Below are 19237 nucleotides of genomic sequence, written 5' to 3'. Positions count from 1 at the left end.
TTTTTTTTTTTTTTTTTTTTTAATGTTTCAAGTATCAGCTGAGATTTTGAAAGAGACTGAGCCAGGGCCTTCTTTTTCCCGGCTAGTACGTTATCCCCCACCTCAGTTTTCAAAGAGTTTGAGCATTACTCCCCAACCACAAAAGACTTCCCCCCACCACTACCACCAACTGGGAAAAACAATCCATGACCCATTTGTGAATATGCCAGGTGAAATGAATTGTCCATGCTCCAAGAGCATCAGCTGCTTGAAGTCACAAACAATGGTGGCCTTTAAATTTCAAATTTCCATACATTCTGAATTAAAGTCAAGACAGAATATTTGAAACTTCTACAAAAGCACCAAAAAGCCTGCTTCCATTTCCAAATGCTTTTTTGGAGCAGTTTTTTGCAATGACAGCAACAAAAATGAGATTGCAGAGTAGAATGGGCATAAGCAACATACTTTGGGTGTCACTGTCTCCCATCATCTCCAAGAGCGTCCTTCTGGTTGCAGGAAAAGTCTCTGGGCTACTACTGCTACTGTATTATGGTGAGTTGTACAATTTTTTTAACATTCTTATTTTTTTGGTACTAGGGATCGAACTCTGGTCCTTGTGCTTGTGATGCAGGCAGTGCAACCACTGTGCTAAATCCCCAGCCCTACAATTATTTCATTGTATATTTCACTATAATATATAATGAAATAATAGAAATAAAGTGTAAAATAAGTGTAATGCATTTGAATCATCCTGAAATGGTCCACCAGGTTGTGGAAAAAACTATCTCTTAAAATCAATCCCTGGTGCCAAAAAGGTTAGGGACAGCTGACAGGTTAACCCATCCCACTAAATCTAAGCTCTTTGTTCCAAATGATAACCTGTGTTTTGTTTGGTCTGCCTCATTCTTGATGTTGTTTCCAATAGGCATTAAAGTAAACTTTGATAGAGTTAGGAAATTAAGGATAGTAAACAGAACAGTGTCATATTAAGTTTCATATGCCACAGTCTAAAATGCAAAAATTATATTTGCAAATTAAACATCAATGAGATGAGATTTCCTCTACATTTTAAGTCTAGTGTTTTAGAAAGTTCTATAATGACCTAAACTGGTAATATACTGCACTAAATAATTTTACATATTAAATCATTACATGTAATCTCATTCAGTTTACTTGCACCTTCCTTAAAATATCAGGCAGGCCTGCAGTATTCTATTGGCTAGACATTGCAGATCACTTATGAAAGATATACATAGGATCTATGAATGGAGCAGTGAGTAGGTATATACAGCCTCTATTCACTGTAGCTTAGAAGAAATGAGAGAAAGGTTTTACAGTCCTCCCATCTCCATATAAATCCATTGAAAGGTTCTTGTTATATGCATGTTATGCATGAATATACATAATGTTTTACTCATACATATACTTGCAAATTAAGATATAGTTCATTTTACTTTTTTCCTCATTGAGTTTATTGGTACATTTTAGGTATACAGTACAGTTACATTCATTATTGGGATCTTGTATCTTTACATGACAGGTCTTGGTTCTCATTTTTTCCCGTTGTCCCTACTCTCCCTTCACCCCTCCTCCCTTCCCCTTTTATAAACACTTCATTTCCATTTTTTCATTTTCTCATATTTTTACCCTTACTAGCTTTCCCCTACCCTTTCCACTTTCCCTACACCTTTAGCCCCTTTCTTTCTATTTCACATTGTCCATTATATCACTAGGATCTTAGGTACTATTATAGTTTATTCACACCAGAGAAACTATTTGGTGTTTACCCATGTGTGACTTATTTATTTCACTTAGGAGTATATCCTCCATATGTATCCATTTTGGTATGAATGAATCTAATTTCTCATTCTTTATGGCCATCCCTCTGCTGGGTGTCTTTCCAAAATAATTAAAAGAAGCATATCACAGAGATATATGTGCACCTATGTTTATAGTGCCACAGTTTGTAATAGCTAAAACTTGGAAACAGCCCATTAGTTGGAAACTGGATAAAGATGATGTTTTTCTATAAAATGGTATAGTTCATTTTAAGCAAGCTACATATTGGTTTATTGTTTCAAGGTATTTCCTTAAGATTAATGTACATCTTAAAATAGTTACTTTAAGAGTAAGGTTACAGTAAAGTTGTGATTTGAGTCTGCAGCTGAACTTAGCAGAGTTTTGGCTGTATTCAAAATACCAATTTAACATTACAGAAAAGATTACTCTTTCCTGACGTATATGATACCCTGGTTTCAATCACCAGTACCAAAAAAGAAAAAAAAAAAAGACTTAGAAAAAACTCCTTCTTGATAGAAAGTATCAGTCACTTTGAAGTATATATACCCATGTATAAAATATTAATACTGCTTTCACTGTCATTACAGTAGGATCTTGCAATTGTACACTGAACTGAGGAAGAAGAAGCAGAATCACGAAGATAGCTGGAAGGTAGGCAGCAGTTTGAAGACTACAATGAAGGAAGCAGATTAGAAACCTGGCATACATTCAAAATAAAGGTAAGTTAGATTTTTCACATTGCCAAGAAGTAACCCTGCTTAAAGTTAAACCAAGAACTGTAGGCAAGGAGTTTTTAAACATTCATTAAAAAGCAGGAAAAATAGAGATGCATAAAATTAAAGCTTAATATTTGTGAACCCTGAGAGAAGCATGGGGGCACTATGTCATTGCATTTTCCATACTGGTCCAGCAAAAGCTGTAGTCCAATCATAGAGTAAATTATTATCACAAGAGCCTCGTATTGAGCCATTGAGATCTCTTGCAGAAAACCAACTGTTTCTGTATGTTTTGAAAACGAAGTAATTCGGGGGCCAAGAGTATAGCTCAGTGGAAGATTGCATACTTAGCATGTGAAAGACCCTGGGCTCAATTGCTAACACCAAGATCAATAAAGAAAAGGAAATAATTTGGCTTATAACTTTAAAGTATTAGTAGTATCATGTTGTAAGCTGAATGATTATGTAAATGCAGATACACAAAAATTTGGTAAATTTTTTTTAATTAACTGACAGAGTCCCTAAGGATGCTCTTTTCATAGAGTTAGTTTTTAAATGTCTAAAACTCATTTATTTGGTTATAGCTTCATTTACAGAATATCCATTTAACAAAAAAGAACTTAGAGTATTTTTTTGCAAACACAAATATCCTGTATTTCCATTGTAACTTTCACTAAGCTCTAAATTCAAGTAAAAGTCATTCTTGATTTCTGGATGAGAACACAGAAGAATTCAGTTTCCCAGAGGAGAGATTAGGAATAAGCAGAGATGTAAGAATGTAAAAGAGTGTCCTGACCCAATAGATCTTTTTAAAAAAATGGAATATTTTATCAGCGAAGTTAAAATATTGTAAGATTTCCTTTTGAGATATATTTAGAATATACCTGCCCAAGGCAGAGACCAAGGAGAAGGGTACACTTAGCCTAAATCTCACTCTGCTTACCAGTCTAGAAATACTTAATCAGTACCTGTTTGTGCACAAAAAGAAGCTGAAAGAAAACCACCTCAAAAATGAAAAATCGCTTTACTTCTGAGCACCTGGCATTGTTTTGTAGCTTGTTGAGAGCTGCTGTTGTGACTGTCTCAGGCCACAGTTTGACCGATCAGACTTCTTTCCATCGGTAGCTCCAGAACAGTGGCTGCCAGCCAGCTTGGGTCTGAACAGAGGTGTGCACCCAATTACCCCACTCACACAGAGGCAGCTAAAAAGGGGGTGGGGCTGAAACACTTGTCCATTATGGTAATGGACTCTGTTAATCTCACATCCAACAGCTATGGGGTCTGAAAGAGAAAAGAGTAAAAAAGGAGTGATAACCTGGGATACTTAGACCTCCACTTACACACTTTATTCATTTGTACATGTGCTGTAGTACATAGTGTTTGCATTGCTTGTGTGGAGTTGGCACATGCACATTCCTTTTTTTATCCCTTACCCTTCCTTCCTGACCCCTCTTTCCACTTTCTGATCCCTTACTCATTTGAGAAAGATTGATCTTCCTACTTCCTGTTATCTGTGTTTCATTTTGCAGGTTATAATTTGGGTTCCTCATATAATAATGAAACCATGTAATATTTAACCTTATGTGTCTGATTGATTTTACTTAAATGATGGTCTCAAGGTGCATCCATTTTCCTACAGATGACTTAAGTTTATCCTTCTTTATGGCACAGCAGTGCTCTATTGTGTGTAAATACCACATTTTCTTTATGCATCATCTGTTGATGGACATATAGGCTTCTTCCAAGATTTTGCTATTATGGCGCTTTAAAAGAAATAGCTACCTCTTTTATAAAGTGTAGTTCTCAATTTTTTAGGCCCCATTTGAAAACTTTCACAGATTTATAGAAAGGTTGAAATGAGATATTTTTATTATATATAGGTTATAAATTTTAAATGATAATTTCCAGGCTTAAAACCAAATAAAAGCCCTGTTATGCAGTAAAATTAATTTTTCAAAACAGAAGTGAGATTAAATTGGAGGAATATGTCAATACTTGGTGAGACCGAGCTTCCCCGGACATCCAACAATAGGCTAGAACATACTCTTAGGAAGACAAGATGAAGGAATGTCTAAGGGAACCATAATTTACTTAACTACAGGTTTCCAAGGTAGCTTAAAATTGGAAATCACTTTCACTTTCTGTGAGGGGTATTCTTGACCTGGATCAGCAGCTCTTCAAATATGTTCCACCAACTTCTTGGCAATCGCTGAGATGTTTTCAAGAAATCTCCAGTCAGAACTCTTCCTATAGTAAGATGTGATAGACTTTTTTCACGATTGATATTTGCACTGGTGTTAAAAAACAATGATGCCTAAAACTTCAGGTGCCTTAGCATGAATCAAACATACATGTAGTTGCTGTATTCTTTCTTGCCATTCACTTGTACTTACAGGTGAAAGGGAAGGAGTTATTTTTACCTAAGAATGTCCTTGAGAGCACAATAAAATTACTAATTTTATTGAATTCTGTATGACAAAATAGGAAGTACATATAGAACACTCTGTATTCCCAACTACAATGGCTCTCAAGGAAAAGTGCCTATGCCGTGTTCAGTTGTGGGATGAATAAGCCAATTTTTAGAGGGAATTTTACTTGGAAGACATAACTGACAGATAAACTATGGTTATTTCGGCTTTGGTATCTTGGAGACATTTTCTTGAAAATGAACAAAATGAACCTGTTGCTTCAAGGAAAAAAATTAAAACTATTTGTTGCCAGTGATAGAACTTGGAAAAACTGGTATTCACCACTGAGCTTTTTATAGTTACCTAATATGTAGAGTAATATTATGAGAGTGATATTATTGAGATTTATAAAATATTATTTAATGAGATATAGTTTGAACATTGTAATGGTACAGTAAAGCAGTATTTTTCAGTGACCAGTACCTAGAATGACAAAATTATGCATGAGTAAAAGATGAACTACAATGTCCAAATTAGATACTGTAGCATAAGAGCTGAAGATTTAAGGATGTGTTTTCAGATTCCAGAATACCGTTACTTTTAAGGAACCATCTATCACTCAGCACATTTTAATATCAAAAAGCATGTTCATAATTATCTGAGAAACTTATTAAAATATTCTTTCTTTTTCCAATCAATTTTGTGATTTTCCTTACATATTTCAGCCAACAAAATGTATTAGCAAAACCTTGAAAGCAGAAGCAGATGTGAAAAATCTAGCAATTTTCTGTTGACTTCTGGAATAAAGATATTTGCAAAAATACAAAAGTATGCTGCTCTCCTCACTGTTTTTCTTTGTTGTAGAAAATAATTTTCATAAAAATATAGTACTTCTATTTGTACCAGGTTTGTTATGTTTAAATGAATTATTAAATATCTTTAAATTTCTAATTTGTTAATTATTAATAGATTAAAAACCCCAATAAATAAAAGTTATTTGAGCCAAACAGTAAGGATCTTAGCTGCTATGGGCCATATGCTCTTTGTGCTATTTTGGCATTGTAAAGCACTGGCAGACTATATAAATGAATCAGCTGTGTTCCAACAAAATGTTATTTACAAAAAAAAATTGTAACTAGATTTGTCCCCTGGTCAGTAATTTCTGATCCCAATTGTAGATTATCCCCATCCACATTCTCATGGGTATGGTTAAAAATCTTAGCACATTTTATGTGAAATTACTTGTAGAAATATCTGGCACAATAAACTTTGACTCTGAGAGGATGGCCTTTTCTCTTTTGTGCCCTCCCGCACCTATCTCCTCCTCCCTGCATTAATAATAATGACTACACTTCCTGTCTCAATAATGGAGTCTCACTAAATGTTTGTTAGAATCATGAAATAACCTGCCCAGTTTGAAGAAAGAGGTATCCCAAGTCTTTGATACATCGTGTTTTCCCCCATAGAATTTCTATAAATAAGGCCATATGACATGGTACGTATGTGTAATCCCAGCATTCTGGAAGCCTGGGACAGGAGGATCACAAGTTTGAGCCCAGCCTGGGCAACTTAGATATTTAGTGAGAATTGTCTTAAAATTAAAAAAAAAAAAAAAAATGAGGATGTAACAGGGCAAAGGACCTGGGTGCAAAACCTAGTACCGCAATAAAATTTTCATAAATATTAAGTGTTTTGAGACTCTACTGCATACCAGAATTCATCTTCCCAGCTAGCTTTGTAAGATAAGAAATACATATGATGTAACTGAGGCTCAGAGAGATGAAGCTGCTCTTTGAAGGTCACCGTTAGAGCAACCAGGAATGGAATCCTGATCCTGCATTCTTAACTAACACATTATGGTACTGATGAGGCATCAGGATGTCAAGCTTTAATGGCTGTACACAGTTCAGTCCAAATCCAAAGATGCTCTCATTCTGTGCTCACAACCAAGTGTCTGGTAGTAGATCATCTTCCCAATTACTTTCCTACAGAGTGACTACATTACCCAGTGATATGAGCATTTCTGTCACTTACATGTTTTTTGTATTCTAAATAATTTTGTGTTCTGAATTATTGCCATTGTGTTTTGGGAGTAGATGATCTAAATTAGATCTCAGAGTTTAGGTCCATACAGCTAAGAGTCAAATTGGGGTTTAGGGATGACACCAAGTTCTTTGTCACAAGTCTACTACAATATACAGGGACTTGGTGGCTAGCAAGGCTGAGATTGAAACAGTATGTCTGACTACTAGATATACATCTTTATCTTTCTACATCCTTATATTTTTTATAAGATTAATTTTTGTTTAGAGAAAGGGCTGAATCCAGATTTTTCTTTGCAATTATAACAAAAACTATCGTTTGTGGCATTTGAAGAAGCCACACTCTTAATTTCTCTCAGAAAAGACCTGAAAGATCACTTTGGTGCAGTTTAAATAATAAGCTTCTGAATATGTGCATCAGCTCATTTCACCTGGTGTCCAGTACAACTGAGTCTGTCCCATGACTGCACAAACTAAACCCACTGTATTTAGTTAATCAAACAGCTCATCCCACCAAATTAGGACTTGGGTACCCGGAGCAGAGGGTTGGCCTAGACTCAGCCTTTTCCAGAGTTCAGAAAAGGGCACTTACATGCACACACGCCTGTTTCATACCTAGGCCTGTCTGCTGAGTAGTCACAGTACAGCCCTTTGTGTGGGTCGCAGAGGCTGGCTTCATTGCAGATATCTCCTGATTGCTTGGCACAGACTTTGCAGCAACCACAGCCGTCCCTCACCAAGCTCACACCAGGAGGGCAACTGGGTTTCTGATGAGGGCATTTGCAGGGCCAGTGACAAAACTGTTTATGCTGAAGCACTTCTGTTGCTTCTCTGGGCCCTCCTTCAGGTGTCCCATCTAACAGGCCTGGGTCCAGTGCCCTGCAGCAAAACTGAATTTGATAATAAAGGCAAGATTAGAAATAGTTTTTCAAACTAATTTCAGAAGTCTTGTAGGAATAGATTTCCCCAAAATGGGTAGAGCACAGTGTGGTGAGCTATAATAATGTCTATCAGCATTTGAAACAGCACTTTCTCTAAGCAATTATCCACTTAACTTTAAAAGACTTTATTCTTTTTTTATTTCTTCTTTCTCACTGGTCCTTCTCAACATCGTCTGCCACTTTTTCCTCAACCTCTGATCTCTAAATAGTCCCCCTGTTTAATACTTCTAAATACCTTTCACTGTATATCTTATCTCCTACCCAGTACAGTCTAGAAATCAATAGCAAAAGAAACCACAGAAACTATTAAATGTATCAAAATTAAATAACACATACATAATCAATGGGTCACAGAGGAAATTAAAGAAATAAGACAGTCCTGAGAATTAAATGATAATACCTATCTAGCATACCAGAATTTATGGGACACATTGAAACCAATTCTATAAGAAGTTTATAGCAGTGAATGCCCATTTCAAAAAAGTAGAACAATCCCAAATATCCTAGTGATGTACCACAAGGTCTTAGAAAAAAAGAACAATCCAGACCCAGAGCTTGTACAAGGAAGTAAATTATAAAGATCAGAACAGAAATAGAGACTAAAAAAATAAGAACAATGAATTAAAGAGCTGTTCTTTGAAAGAATAAACAAAATAGACAAAGCTTCCACCAATCTTGCCAAAAAAGGAAAGTAGAGACACAATGCAATTACAAGTTAAAAAGGTGAAATCATAGTGGACACTACCAAAATCCAGGAAATTATTAGCAACTACTTCACCAACATACAGTATATGCCAAACAGTTGGAGTACTCAAAGATAATGGATTCCTAGATACATATGGCTTGCCAAATTTAACCCAGAAGACTTAAAAATCTTCAACAATCCAATAATAGGCAATGAAATCAAAGCTGTACTTAAAAAAAAAAAACAAAAAAACAACCTAGGAAAGCTCAGGACCTGATGGATTCATGGCTGAGTTTTACAAGAATTTGGGGGAATATCTAACAGTAATACTCAAGCTTTCTAATGAAATGGAGGGAAGAAGTACTTCCTAAATTATTCTCAGAGGCTAACATTATGGATTCCCCAAACTAGAAAAGGATCAAGCCAAAAAAACTATATGTCAAATTCTCTAATAAACATAGGTGCGAAAATCCTTAAGAAGATACTGGCAAACAGGAAGCAATAAATCATCCAAAAGAGTATATACTATGACTAAGAGGACTTTATCCCAGGGATGCAAGGGTGGTTCTATTCATGATAAAAACCCTGAAGAAAATAAGTGTATTAGGCCTTTATCAACATGATAATTGCCGTTTATAACCTACTGCTATATTAAATGGGGAAAAATTGAAAGCTTTCCCTCAAAATCAGAAACAAGATAAGGATGTCCATTATCACCACTCATATTCAATATATCCTGAAAACAGCCAGAGCATCAGGCAAGAGAAACAAAAGGGATATGTATAGAAAAGGATAAAGTCAAAATATCTGTATTTGTAGATGACATTATTCTTACTTACAAGACCCACCCACCAGAAGACTTCTAGAATCAATAACCAAATTCAGTAAACACACAAAAATCAGTAGCATTCCTATACACTAATAATGAACTCACTGAAAAATCACAAAAACAGAACTATCCACAATAGCATCAAAAAAATTAAAAGTGTAATAACCTAAGGAAGTAAAAGACCTCTACAGTGAAAATTACATCACTCTGAAAAAGGAAATCAAGGAGGACATCAGAAAATGGAGAAAGATCTGTTCCTGGATAGGCAGAACCAACATAATTTAAGTGTTTGCAAAACTAATATATAGATTTAGTACCATCCCAATCAAAATACCATCATTTCTCACAGAGGTAGAGAAAATATTCCTAAAATGTATATGGAATCTGGAGAGATCCATAGTAGCACTAACAATCCTGGGTTAAAAAAAAAACAAAGCAGGTGGCATCACAATCTCAGACTTGACATTATACTATAAAGCTACTGTGGTTACAACATTATACTGGCACAAAAATAAGCATGTGGATCAGTGGACCAGAACAGGAGAAGTAATAACAACACCAGGCATATATAGCTATGTGGTCTTTGATGAAGGAGCCAAAAATTTACACAGGAGGAAAGATAACCTCTTTAATAAATGGTGGTGGGAAAATTGGATATCCACATGCAGAAAACTGAGTCTAGACCCATGTCTCACCATGTACTAAACTAAAATAAAAATGGTTCAAAAACTAAATGTTAAAGCAGAAACAATCTGCTCAAAGATAAGATAGGTACAACTCTTGAAGACATAGGCCTAGACAAGGTCTTAGTGAATAGAGCCTCAGTGACACAAGAAATAATTCCAAGAATCAACAACAGGATCATATCAGATTTTAAAACTGTTACACAGCAAAGGAAACAACAAATAGAGTGAGGAGGCAGTATACAGAATGGGGAAATTTTTGCTAGCTGTTCCATGGATAAACGAATAACATCAAGAATATGTGAAGTAAAAAAGAGGTCTGGGGATGTAGCTCAGTGCTGCTTTGCTTTCCTTGCAAGCACAAGGTCCTGAGTTCAAGCCCCGATACTGGAAAAAAAAAAAACAGACTCCCCCCCAATAAAATATCTAATCAGGCGGGGATTTTGCTCAGTGGTCTGCCACCTGCCTTGCAAGCACAAGGACAAAAGTTATATCTGTGGTATCAAAAAAAAAAAAATCTGATAAAAAAATGAGCAACCAAAATGAAAAAATGAATACACACTACTCAGAAGTACAAATAACCAATGAATACATGAAAAAAATGCTCATCATCTCTGGCCGTCAGAGAAATGCAAATTAAAACTACACTGTAAGAGAGTGAGTTTTGCCAAAGCAGCCCTGGCTTGGACTTCAGATTCCCCTCTGCCACGTGGCCCATCCCGCTCTACCGGCCTCCTTTGTAGCCAGCGCCATTCCCTGCAGGTGCCATTGATTGATTGCCCCGACTCAGCGCCAGGAGGGTGAGTTTTGCCACAGTGGCCCAGCTTGGACTTCAGATTCCCCTCTGCTGCACAGCCCGGCCTGATCTACTGGCCTCCTTCATAGCTGCACCTTTCACTGTGGGCACGATTGATTGATTGCTCCAACCCAGGCAAGCAGGGTAGCCACATGGGTGCCACTGAGCACCACCCCCCAACACTCAGAGCCCCTGATTGTGCCAGTCCTTGGACGCACTCTGCAGAGGCATGGCTGGATATAAAGGGTGTTGATTGATCCTATTATGTTCCTGATTGTATCATTTGGGATAAAGGCTACAGACTGATTTGATGAGTTATTTTCTCAATTGTGAAAATGAGAATGTCTATAAGTCATTAGGGTGTCAGGAAGATTGACCCAGAGATTGAATCAAGGACAACCCAAAAGCAAAAATAAAGATGAGAAAACACTTAAGCAAGCCACAAAGAAAGACTTCCACTCCACCAATGTCAAACAGTAAGGCAAAGGAGGATGAAAAGTCTGATAGTGAACCTCCAGGACCCTCAGAACTCACAGCACAGAAAGTAACAAAACTGATCAAACTCTAGAAAAAATCAAAACAGAAATAATTTCCCAGATAAACATAGAGATGGTGAGCAAGATGAAAGACATGATTCGAGACTCCAGAACAGAAACTGACAAAAAGATAGATGACTTGAGGAACATAATAGAAACCATGAAGGCCCAGCATAAGAAACAAATGGAAACAGTGAACACACAATATAGGAAATAAATGGAATCCATTAAACATTCAAACATCAAGGAGAATAAAAACTCTATTGAAAGCATACGCAACAGAATAAAAGTTTGTGAAGATAGAATCTCAGATATAGAAGATAAAATTGCAGTCAGTGACCCTGAAAGGAGAGGTCTCTTAAAAACAGTAAGGGAGCATGAGAAATCGATCCAACAACTCCTAGATGATGCAAAGAAGAATAACATAAGACTGATAGGGATCCATGAAGTAGCAGGAGAAAAAAATAACTTAAAAAATCTTTCCACAATTAATGACAGAAAACTTTCCAAATAGAGGGGAAGAATTTCACATACAGATAAGCGAGGCATATAGGACTCCACATAGCCACGATAAAAAGAAAACTACACCTACACATACAATAATCAAGATCCCGGAAACCCAACAGAAGAACAAAATACTTCAAGCAGTAAGAGAAAAGAAACAAATCACATGCAAAGTAAAGCCCATCAGAATCACAGCAGACTTTTCAACACAAACCCTCAGGTCAAGGAGAGCCTGGAGTGAGGCACTTCAAGTCCTAAAAAAACAACCTCCACATAAGACTGATGTATCCTGAAAAACTCTCTTTCAAAATGGATGGAGAAATACGATACTTCCATGACAAAGAACACCTGAGAAACTTCATGAACACCAAACCAGCACTACAAAGAATTTTTTAAAATATCCTAGAAAAAGACAATGAAGATCACAACACCATGAGGTCCAACACAGCAAACCAAATAATCAAGGCAAGAAACTAAAAGGAGAGGACAAAAAATTAAAAAGAGTCAACAAAAGGACAATAACATGACAATAATAAGTCAGTACATATCAGTTATAACCAGCATTGTCAATGGCCTCAATTGACCAATCAAGAGAAATAGATTGGCAGAATGGATTAAGAAGCAAAACCCAACAATATGTTGTATACAAGAAACACACCTAGTGCAAAAAGAAGCCCATAGACTGAAAGTGAAAGGATGGAAAACAATTCTCCATGTGACAGGAGCCCAGAAAAAAAGCAGGGATAGCAATCTTATTTGCAGACAAAGTAAATTTCAAGCCAAAACTGATTAAGAGAGACAAAGAAGGCCACTACATCCTTATAAAGGGAACAATCCAAGAGGAAGAAATGACAATCATAAACATATGCACCAAATATAAATGCCCCCAACTATATAAAACAAATATTAAGAAACATGAAAAACCAAATAAGCACTAATACAATTGTAGTGGTGGAACTAAATACCCCACTACCACAAATAAGACAGATCATCCAGGCAAAAGATCAACAATGAAATAGTACAACTGAACCAAGCTTTTGAACGCATGGACTTATTAGATGTCTACAGAGTGTTTCACCCTACAAAATCAGCATATATATTCTTTTTGGCTGCACATGGGTTATTCTCCAAGATAGATCACGTACTAGTTCACAGAACAGTTTTGAATAAATGCAAAAGAATCAAAATTATTCCCTGTATATTATTAGATCACAGTTCAATAAAGCTGAAGATCAATAGCATAAGAAACCATAGGAACTTCCTAAACACATGGAAAGTGAACAACACTCTCACGAACAATCAATGGATCACAGAGGAAATTAAAGAAGAAATCAGGCAGTTTTTACAAATAAACACAAATGCCAATACAACATGCAGGAATCTATGGGACACAATGAAAGCAGTTCTACATGGAAAAGTCATATCACATATCACTGAATGCCCACGTTAGGAAAACAGAGCAACCTCAAGTAAACAACCTAACAACGACTCTTAGACTCCTAGAAAAACAACAGCAAGAAAAACCCAAAGCTTGAACAAGAGAGGAAATTATAAAGATTCGAGCAGAAATCAATGCAATGGAAACTAAGAAAATGATACAAAAAATAAATTAATCGAAGATTTGGTTTTTTGAAAGAATAAATAAAATTGATAAACCCTTAGCCAACCTTATCAAAAAGAGGAAAGAAAAGGCTCAGATTCATGCAAGCAAAAATGAAAAAGGCAAAGTCACAACAGATCCCACAGAAATCCAGAGGATCACTAATACCTACTATGAGAACCTGTACTCTAATAAAATGGAAAACACAGAAGAAATGGACCGATTTCTAGACACTTATGAATTACCAAATTTGAATGAAGAAGATGAAAACATTTTAAACACCCCAATTACAATGAGTGAAATTGAAAATGTAATTAAAAACTTACCAACAAAGAAAAGCCCAGGTCCTCATGAATTCACTGCTGAATTTTACAAGACATTTAGAGAAGAACTATTGCCATTACTCTTCAGACTTTTTAATGAAATCGAAAGGGAAGCAATACTTCCGAATTCATTCCTAGAAGCAAGTATCACTTTGATTCCCAAACCTGGGAAAGATATAACTAAAAAAGAGAACTACAGGCCAATCTCCTTAATGAATATAGATGCAAAAAATCCTCAATAAGATACTAGCAAACAGAATACAGAGGATCATCAAGAAGATTGTACATCCTGACCAAGTTGGATTTATTCCAGGGATGCAAGGACGGTTCAACATACATAAATCAATAAATGTAATACACTGTATTAACAAGGTCAAGGACAAGAACCACATGATCCTCTCGATAGATGCAGAAAAAGCATTTCACAAAATGCAACACCCATTCATGAAAAAAACTCTGAAAAAAATTGGAATAGATGGTCTATATCTCAACTGAATAAAGGCTATCTATGAAAGCCCAACAGCCAACATCATATTAAATGGCCCAAACCTCAAAACATTCATGTTAAAATCAGGAACAAGCTGGGGATTTAGGTCAGCGGTTCAGTGGCCTGCCTTGCAAGCACAAGGACTCAAGTTCAATCCCCAGTACCAAAATAAATAAATAAATAAATAAAATCAGGAACAAGACAAGGATGCTCACTATCACCACTCCTCTTCAGTATAGTTCTGGAAACATTAGCCATAGCAATTAGACAAGAGAAAGAAATTAAATCAATAAAGAAAGGAAAGGAAGAAGTTAAACTGTCATTATTTGCTGATGATATGATACTCTACATTGAAGACCCAAAAAACTCCACCAAAAGATTTCTTGACTTAATAGGCAATTTTAGCATAGTAGCTGGATACAAGGTCAACACCCAAAAATCAATAGCCTTGTACAACAGACTCACTGACCAAGAAATTAGGGAAACAATTCCTTTCACAATAGCACCCCCCCCAAAAAAACGAAGTATCTGGGAATCAATCTAACAGAAGAAGCAAAAGACCTCTACACTGAAAACTACAGCACTCTGAAAAAAGAGATCGAAGATGATATAAGAAAATGGAAAGATATCCCCTGCTCCTGGGTAGGAAGTATTAACATAGTGAAAATGGCCATACTACCAAAACTGACATACAGATTCAATGCAATACCAATAGAAATACCAACACTACACTTCGCAGAACTAGAAAGAAGAATCCAAAAATTCATTTGGAACCATAAGAGACCTAGCATAGCAAAAGCCATCCTAGGCAACAGACACATAGCAGTGGGTATAACAATTCCCAATCTGAAACTATACTACAAAGCCACTGTGATAAAAATCAGCAAGTTACTGGCAAAGAAACAGACCTGAGGATCAGTGGAAAAGACTGGAAGATAGAGATATATAAGGGAGGGCAGGGGTAAGGGGAAAAAATGAGAATCAAGACTTGTCATGTAGAGGTACAAGATCCCAACAATGAATGTAACTGTACTGTATCCCTAAAATGTACCAATAAACTCAATTAAAGCTAAAAAAAAGAAAAGAAAAATAACTGTAGATGTACTTAGCTACCTCATCTTTGAAAAAGAAACTGACAATCCCCACTGGAGGAAAGATAGTCTCTCTAATAAATGGTGTTGGAAAAACTGGATCTCAAACTGCCAATGATTAAAACTAGACCCTTATGTTTCACCATGCACTAAGTTAAAATCCAAGTGGATTAAAGATCTAAATATTAAAAGAGAAACACTAAACTTACTGGAAGATAAGTTAGGCAGAACTCTGGAAGATATTGGCATAGGAAAAGACTTTATGAACAAATCCTCAGTAGCACAGGAACTTGCAGAAAGAATCAACAACTGGGATCTCATCTTATTAAAAAGCTTCTGCACGGCTAAAGAAACCATCAACAGAACTAAGAGACAACCTACAATGTGGGAAAAAATTTTTACCACCTGCTCCTCAGACAAAGGACTATTATCTAGAATATATAAAGAACTCAAAACAGTCAGCCCCCCCAAATATAAAGCCCCAATTCAAAAATGGGCATCTGAAATGAACAGACATTTTTCAGACAAAGAAGCAAAAGCGGCAAGTAAATATATGAATAAATGTTCCACATCACTGGTCATTCAAGAGATGCAGATGAAAACAACACTGAAATTCCACCTCACCCCACAAAGAATGGCTGCTATCAAGAAATCACACAATAACAAATGTTGGTGGGGTTGTGGGGAGAAAGGTACCCTTCTCCATTGTTGGTGGGAGTGCAGACTGGTGCAACCACTATGGAAATCAATATGGAGATACTTCAAAGATCTGGGAATAGAGGTTCCATTGGACCCAGCCATCCCTCTGTTGGGCATCTTTCCAAAAGATTTAAAATAATCATACAACAGTGATATATGTGCACCAATGTTTATAGCTGCACATTTTGTAATAGCTAAACATTGGAAACAGCCCATTTGCCCATCAGTTGGAAACTGGATAAAGAAGATGTGGTTTTTTCTCTAAAATGGAATACTACTCAGCCATAAAGAATGAGAATTTAGAGTCATTCATAGGAAAGTGGACACATATTGAGGGTATACTCCTAAGTGAAATAAGTAAGTCACACATGTGTAAATACCAAATAGCTTCTCTGGTGTGAAAAACTATAATAGTATACAAGATCCTAATGGATACTTAAGCGTGTGAAATAGGAAGAAAAGGGCTAAAGGTGTAAGGAAAGGGGGAAGGGTAGGGGCAAGGAAATAAGGGAGAAGAAAAAATATGAGAAAATGGAAATAAAGTGTTTGTTAATGGGGAGGGGAGGAGGGGATGAAGGGAGGGCAGGGACAAGGGGAAAAAATGAGAACCAAGTCCTGTCATGTGAAGGTACAGGATCCCAGTAATGAATGTAAATGTATTGTAGACCTAGATTGTACCAGTAAACTCAATTAAAATGAAAAAAGAAACTACAGTGAAATACCATTTTACCCTAGGAAGAATGAGCCTAAAAAACAAACAAGCAAACAAACAAAAAAAACTATTAAATGCTGGTAAAAATGTGGAGGAAAAAGGAGCCTTCTCATTGTAGGTAAGGATGTCAACAGGTATGACCACTGTGGAAATCAGTGTGGAGATTCATCAAAAACTAAAAATAGAAATTTCATTCAACTCAGCTGTCCCCCTTCTAGGAATCTTCCCAAGAGAGTTAAAATCATATTATAGGAATACATCATACCCATGTTTATGGCAGCATAATTTATAATATATAGATCTTGGAAACATCATATATGTCCATCAACAGATTTGTGGATAAGGAAAATGTGGTATTTATACACAAAGGAGTACTACTCTGCCGTAAGGAAGGATAATGAGGGATTTGCAGGTAAATGGATGCAACATGAGAATATAATGTTAAGTGAAATAAGTCGACACATAACCTCAATATTACATGTTTCTCATATGAGAAAAAATATATGTAAATATATAAATGAGCAAAATAAAAGATTAACAGGAAGTAGGAAGAAATTTATACACTTCCCAAATCACTTTCTTTCAAAAATACTTTACTATATATGCTAATTTGTTTCATTTATACTACTAGTTCATCTTAAATTCTTTTTTTTGGTACCAGGGATTGCACTCAGACCCTTGTGAGGCAGGCGGCACAACCATTGAACCAAATCCCCAGCCCTATCTTAGATTCTTGAAAAGAAACTTGTGTTTTGTTTATTTATTTTTTGTAAGAATCTTTTTTATTTGCTGGTACTCTTGAGTAACTACTTTGAAGATAACAATGAACAGTGTGTTAACTACTGTATTCTCTTATTATTTTGTTATAAGATTTTGTTTTACTTTTTTATAAAAGAAAAAATATGACATGTCTTGGTTCTCATTTTTTTCCCCATAACCCTGCCCTCCTCCCTTCCCTATTTACAAATACTTTATTTCCATTTTTTCATTTCCTCATTTTTTTTCTTTTCCCTTATTTCCTTTCCCCTACCCTTCCTGCTTCTCCTACAACTTTAGCCCCTTTCTTCCTATCTCACATTGTCAATTATACCATTTGGATCTTATTTACACTTTTAATTTTTCACACCAGAGAAACTATTCAATATTTACTCATGTGTGACTTATTTATTTCACTTAAGAGTATGACTTCAGTATGCATCCATTTTCCTATGATGAGAATCAAGACTTGTCATGTAAAGGTACAAGATCCCAATGATGAATGTAACTGTACTGTATGCCTAAAAAGTAGCAGTAAACTCAATGAGAAAAGAAAAAATAAATGCTCATGTGGAAATGCCTTTTATTTTTCCAGTCCTAAAGAATCACTAGATCATCTCTGCAATCACAAGGTAACACCATAGAAATCCATGGATGAAGAGAAGTGTAGTCTGATAGTAGACTGAGAAGAGAGACACATTAGATACAGAAAAAAAATGAAACCTGACTTCTCATCAAAAGAAGGAGGAAGAATGGGCAGAGAAGATGCCCAGATAGAATGCTAAAAGCAAAAAAAAAAATACATCAACTTAGAATTCCATATCCAGTGAAACTATGTTTCAGAAATATGGATAAAAGCCATGTCCAGATACAAACTAAGAAAAATTTACTAAGGAAGTTACAATAGTAACTCAGAAATACAAGAAGAAATGAAGAGTCCCAGCAGAAGAAAATGCATGGCTGAATACACAGAATTTTATATTTTTCTCTTTTCATACATATTTTATTTGTTTTCAAAAGCAAAATCTCAAGTCACAAGTCTTTAAAATGATAGAAAGAATAACTGTTTCAAAAAAGATCTGAGTTTTTTTGTTTTGTTTTTCTGGGGGGTACTGGGGATCAAACTTGGGTCCTTGTGCTTGTGAGGCAGGCAGCAGACCCACTGAGCTAAATCTCCAACCCCAAGATCTGAGATTTTAATGAAATTCTGTGATCTTAGATAACTCGGTGGGGGGCTGGGTATTGAACCCAGGACCTCACTGAGCTACACATCATTGCTTTTTTTATTTTGAGACAGGGTCTTGTTAAGTTGCCCAAGCACAGATGGAATATGTGATCCTCCTCCCTTGACCTCTGGAATAGCTAGGATTGCAGGTCTACACCACCATGCCTAAACTATCATTCAGTCTTTAAGCCTTAGTACTCCTTCCTAAAGTGGGATTGATAACATGCATCTGGTATAGTTGGTTCAGGATTAAGAGAATGAGAAGAAAACTTAACACAGTTCTTGGCACATGGCTGGTGTTAAAGAAATGATAGACATCTTCAGACCCTTTAAAAATTCATGAAAGACATACACAAAATATTTCTTTTCTAAATATAACCACTTGTTCATTTTTTGCAGCCTACATATATGTTTACTGCTTCAGA

General features: G+C 36.0%; 2 protein-coding genes across 2 annotated transcripts in view; one reads left to right on the top strand and one right to left on the bottom strand.

Moving 5' to 3' along the window:
- The window catches only part of Ccn6 (cellular communication network factor 6), a gene marked incomplete at its 5' end in the record, with an annotated part of 11419 nt that extends 3566 nt beyond the window's left edge, over nucleotides 1-7853 (bottom strand). The window contains 2 exons of the mRNA XM_010610814.1: nucleotides 3534-3776; nucleotides 7538-7853. Coding sequence (XP_010609116.1) covers nucleotides 3534-3776; nucleotides 7538-7853 — 559 coding nt within the window. The remainder of the gene's footprint in view (nucleotides 1-3533; nucleotides 3777-7537) is intronic.
- Nucleotides 1-18501, top strand: part of Tube1 (tubulin epsilon 1) — a 42198-nt gene extending 23697 nt beyond the window's left edge. Inside the window, exons 16-17 of the mRNA XM_019205511.2 lie at nucleotides 2367-2498; nucleotides 18183-18501. The gene's annotated coding sequence lies outside the window, so the exon portion shown is untranslated. The remainder of the gene's footprint in view (nucleotides 1-2366; nucleotides 2499-18182) is intronic.
- The last annotated feature ends 736 nt before the right edge of the window (nucleotides 18502-19237 follow it).

This window comes from Fukomys damarensis, unplaced genomic scaffold (genome assembly GCF_012274545.1).
Source record: "Fukomys damarensis isolate Sample0158 unplaced genomic scaffold, DMR_v1.0_HiC HiC_scaffold_14, whole genome shotgun sequence".
Lineage (NCBI taxonomy): Eukaryota > Metazoa > Chordata > Mammalia > Rodentia > Bathyergidae > Fukomys > Fukomys damarensis.
The sequence above is the reverse complement of the archived record's forward strand: the minus strand, read 5'-3'. Positions and strand labels throughout refer to the sequence as shown.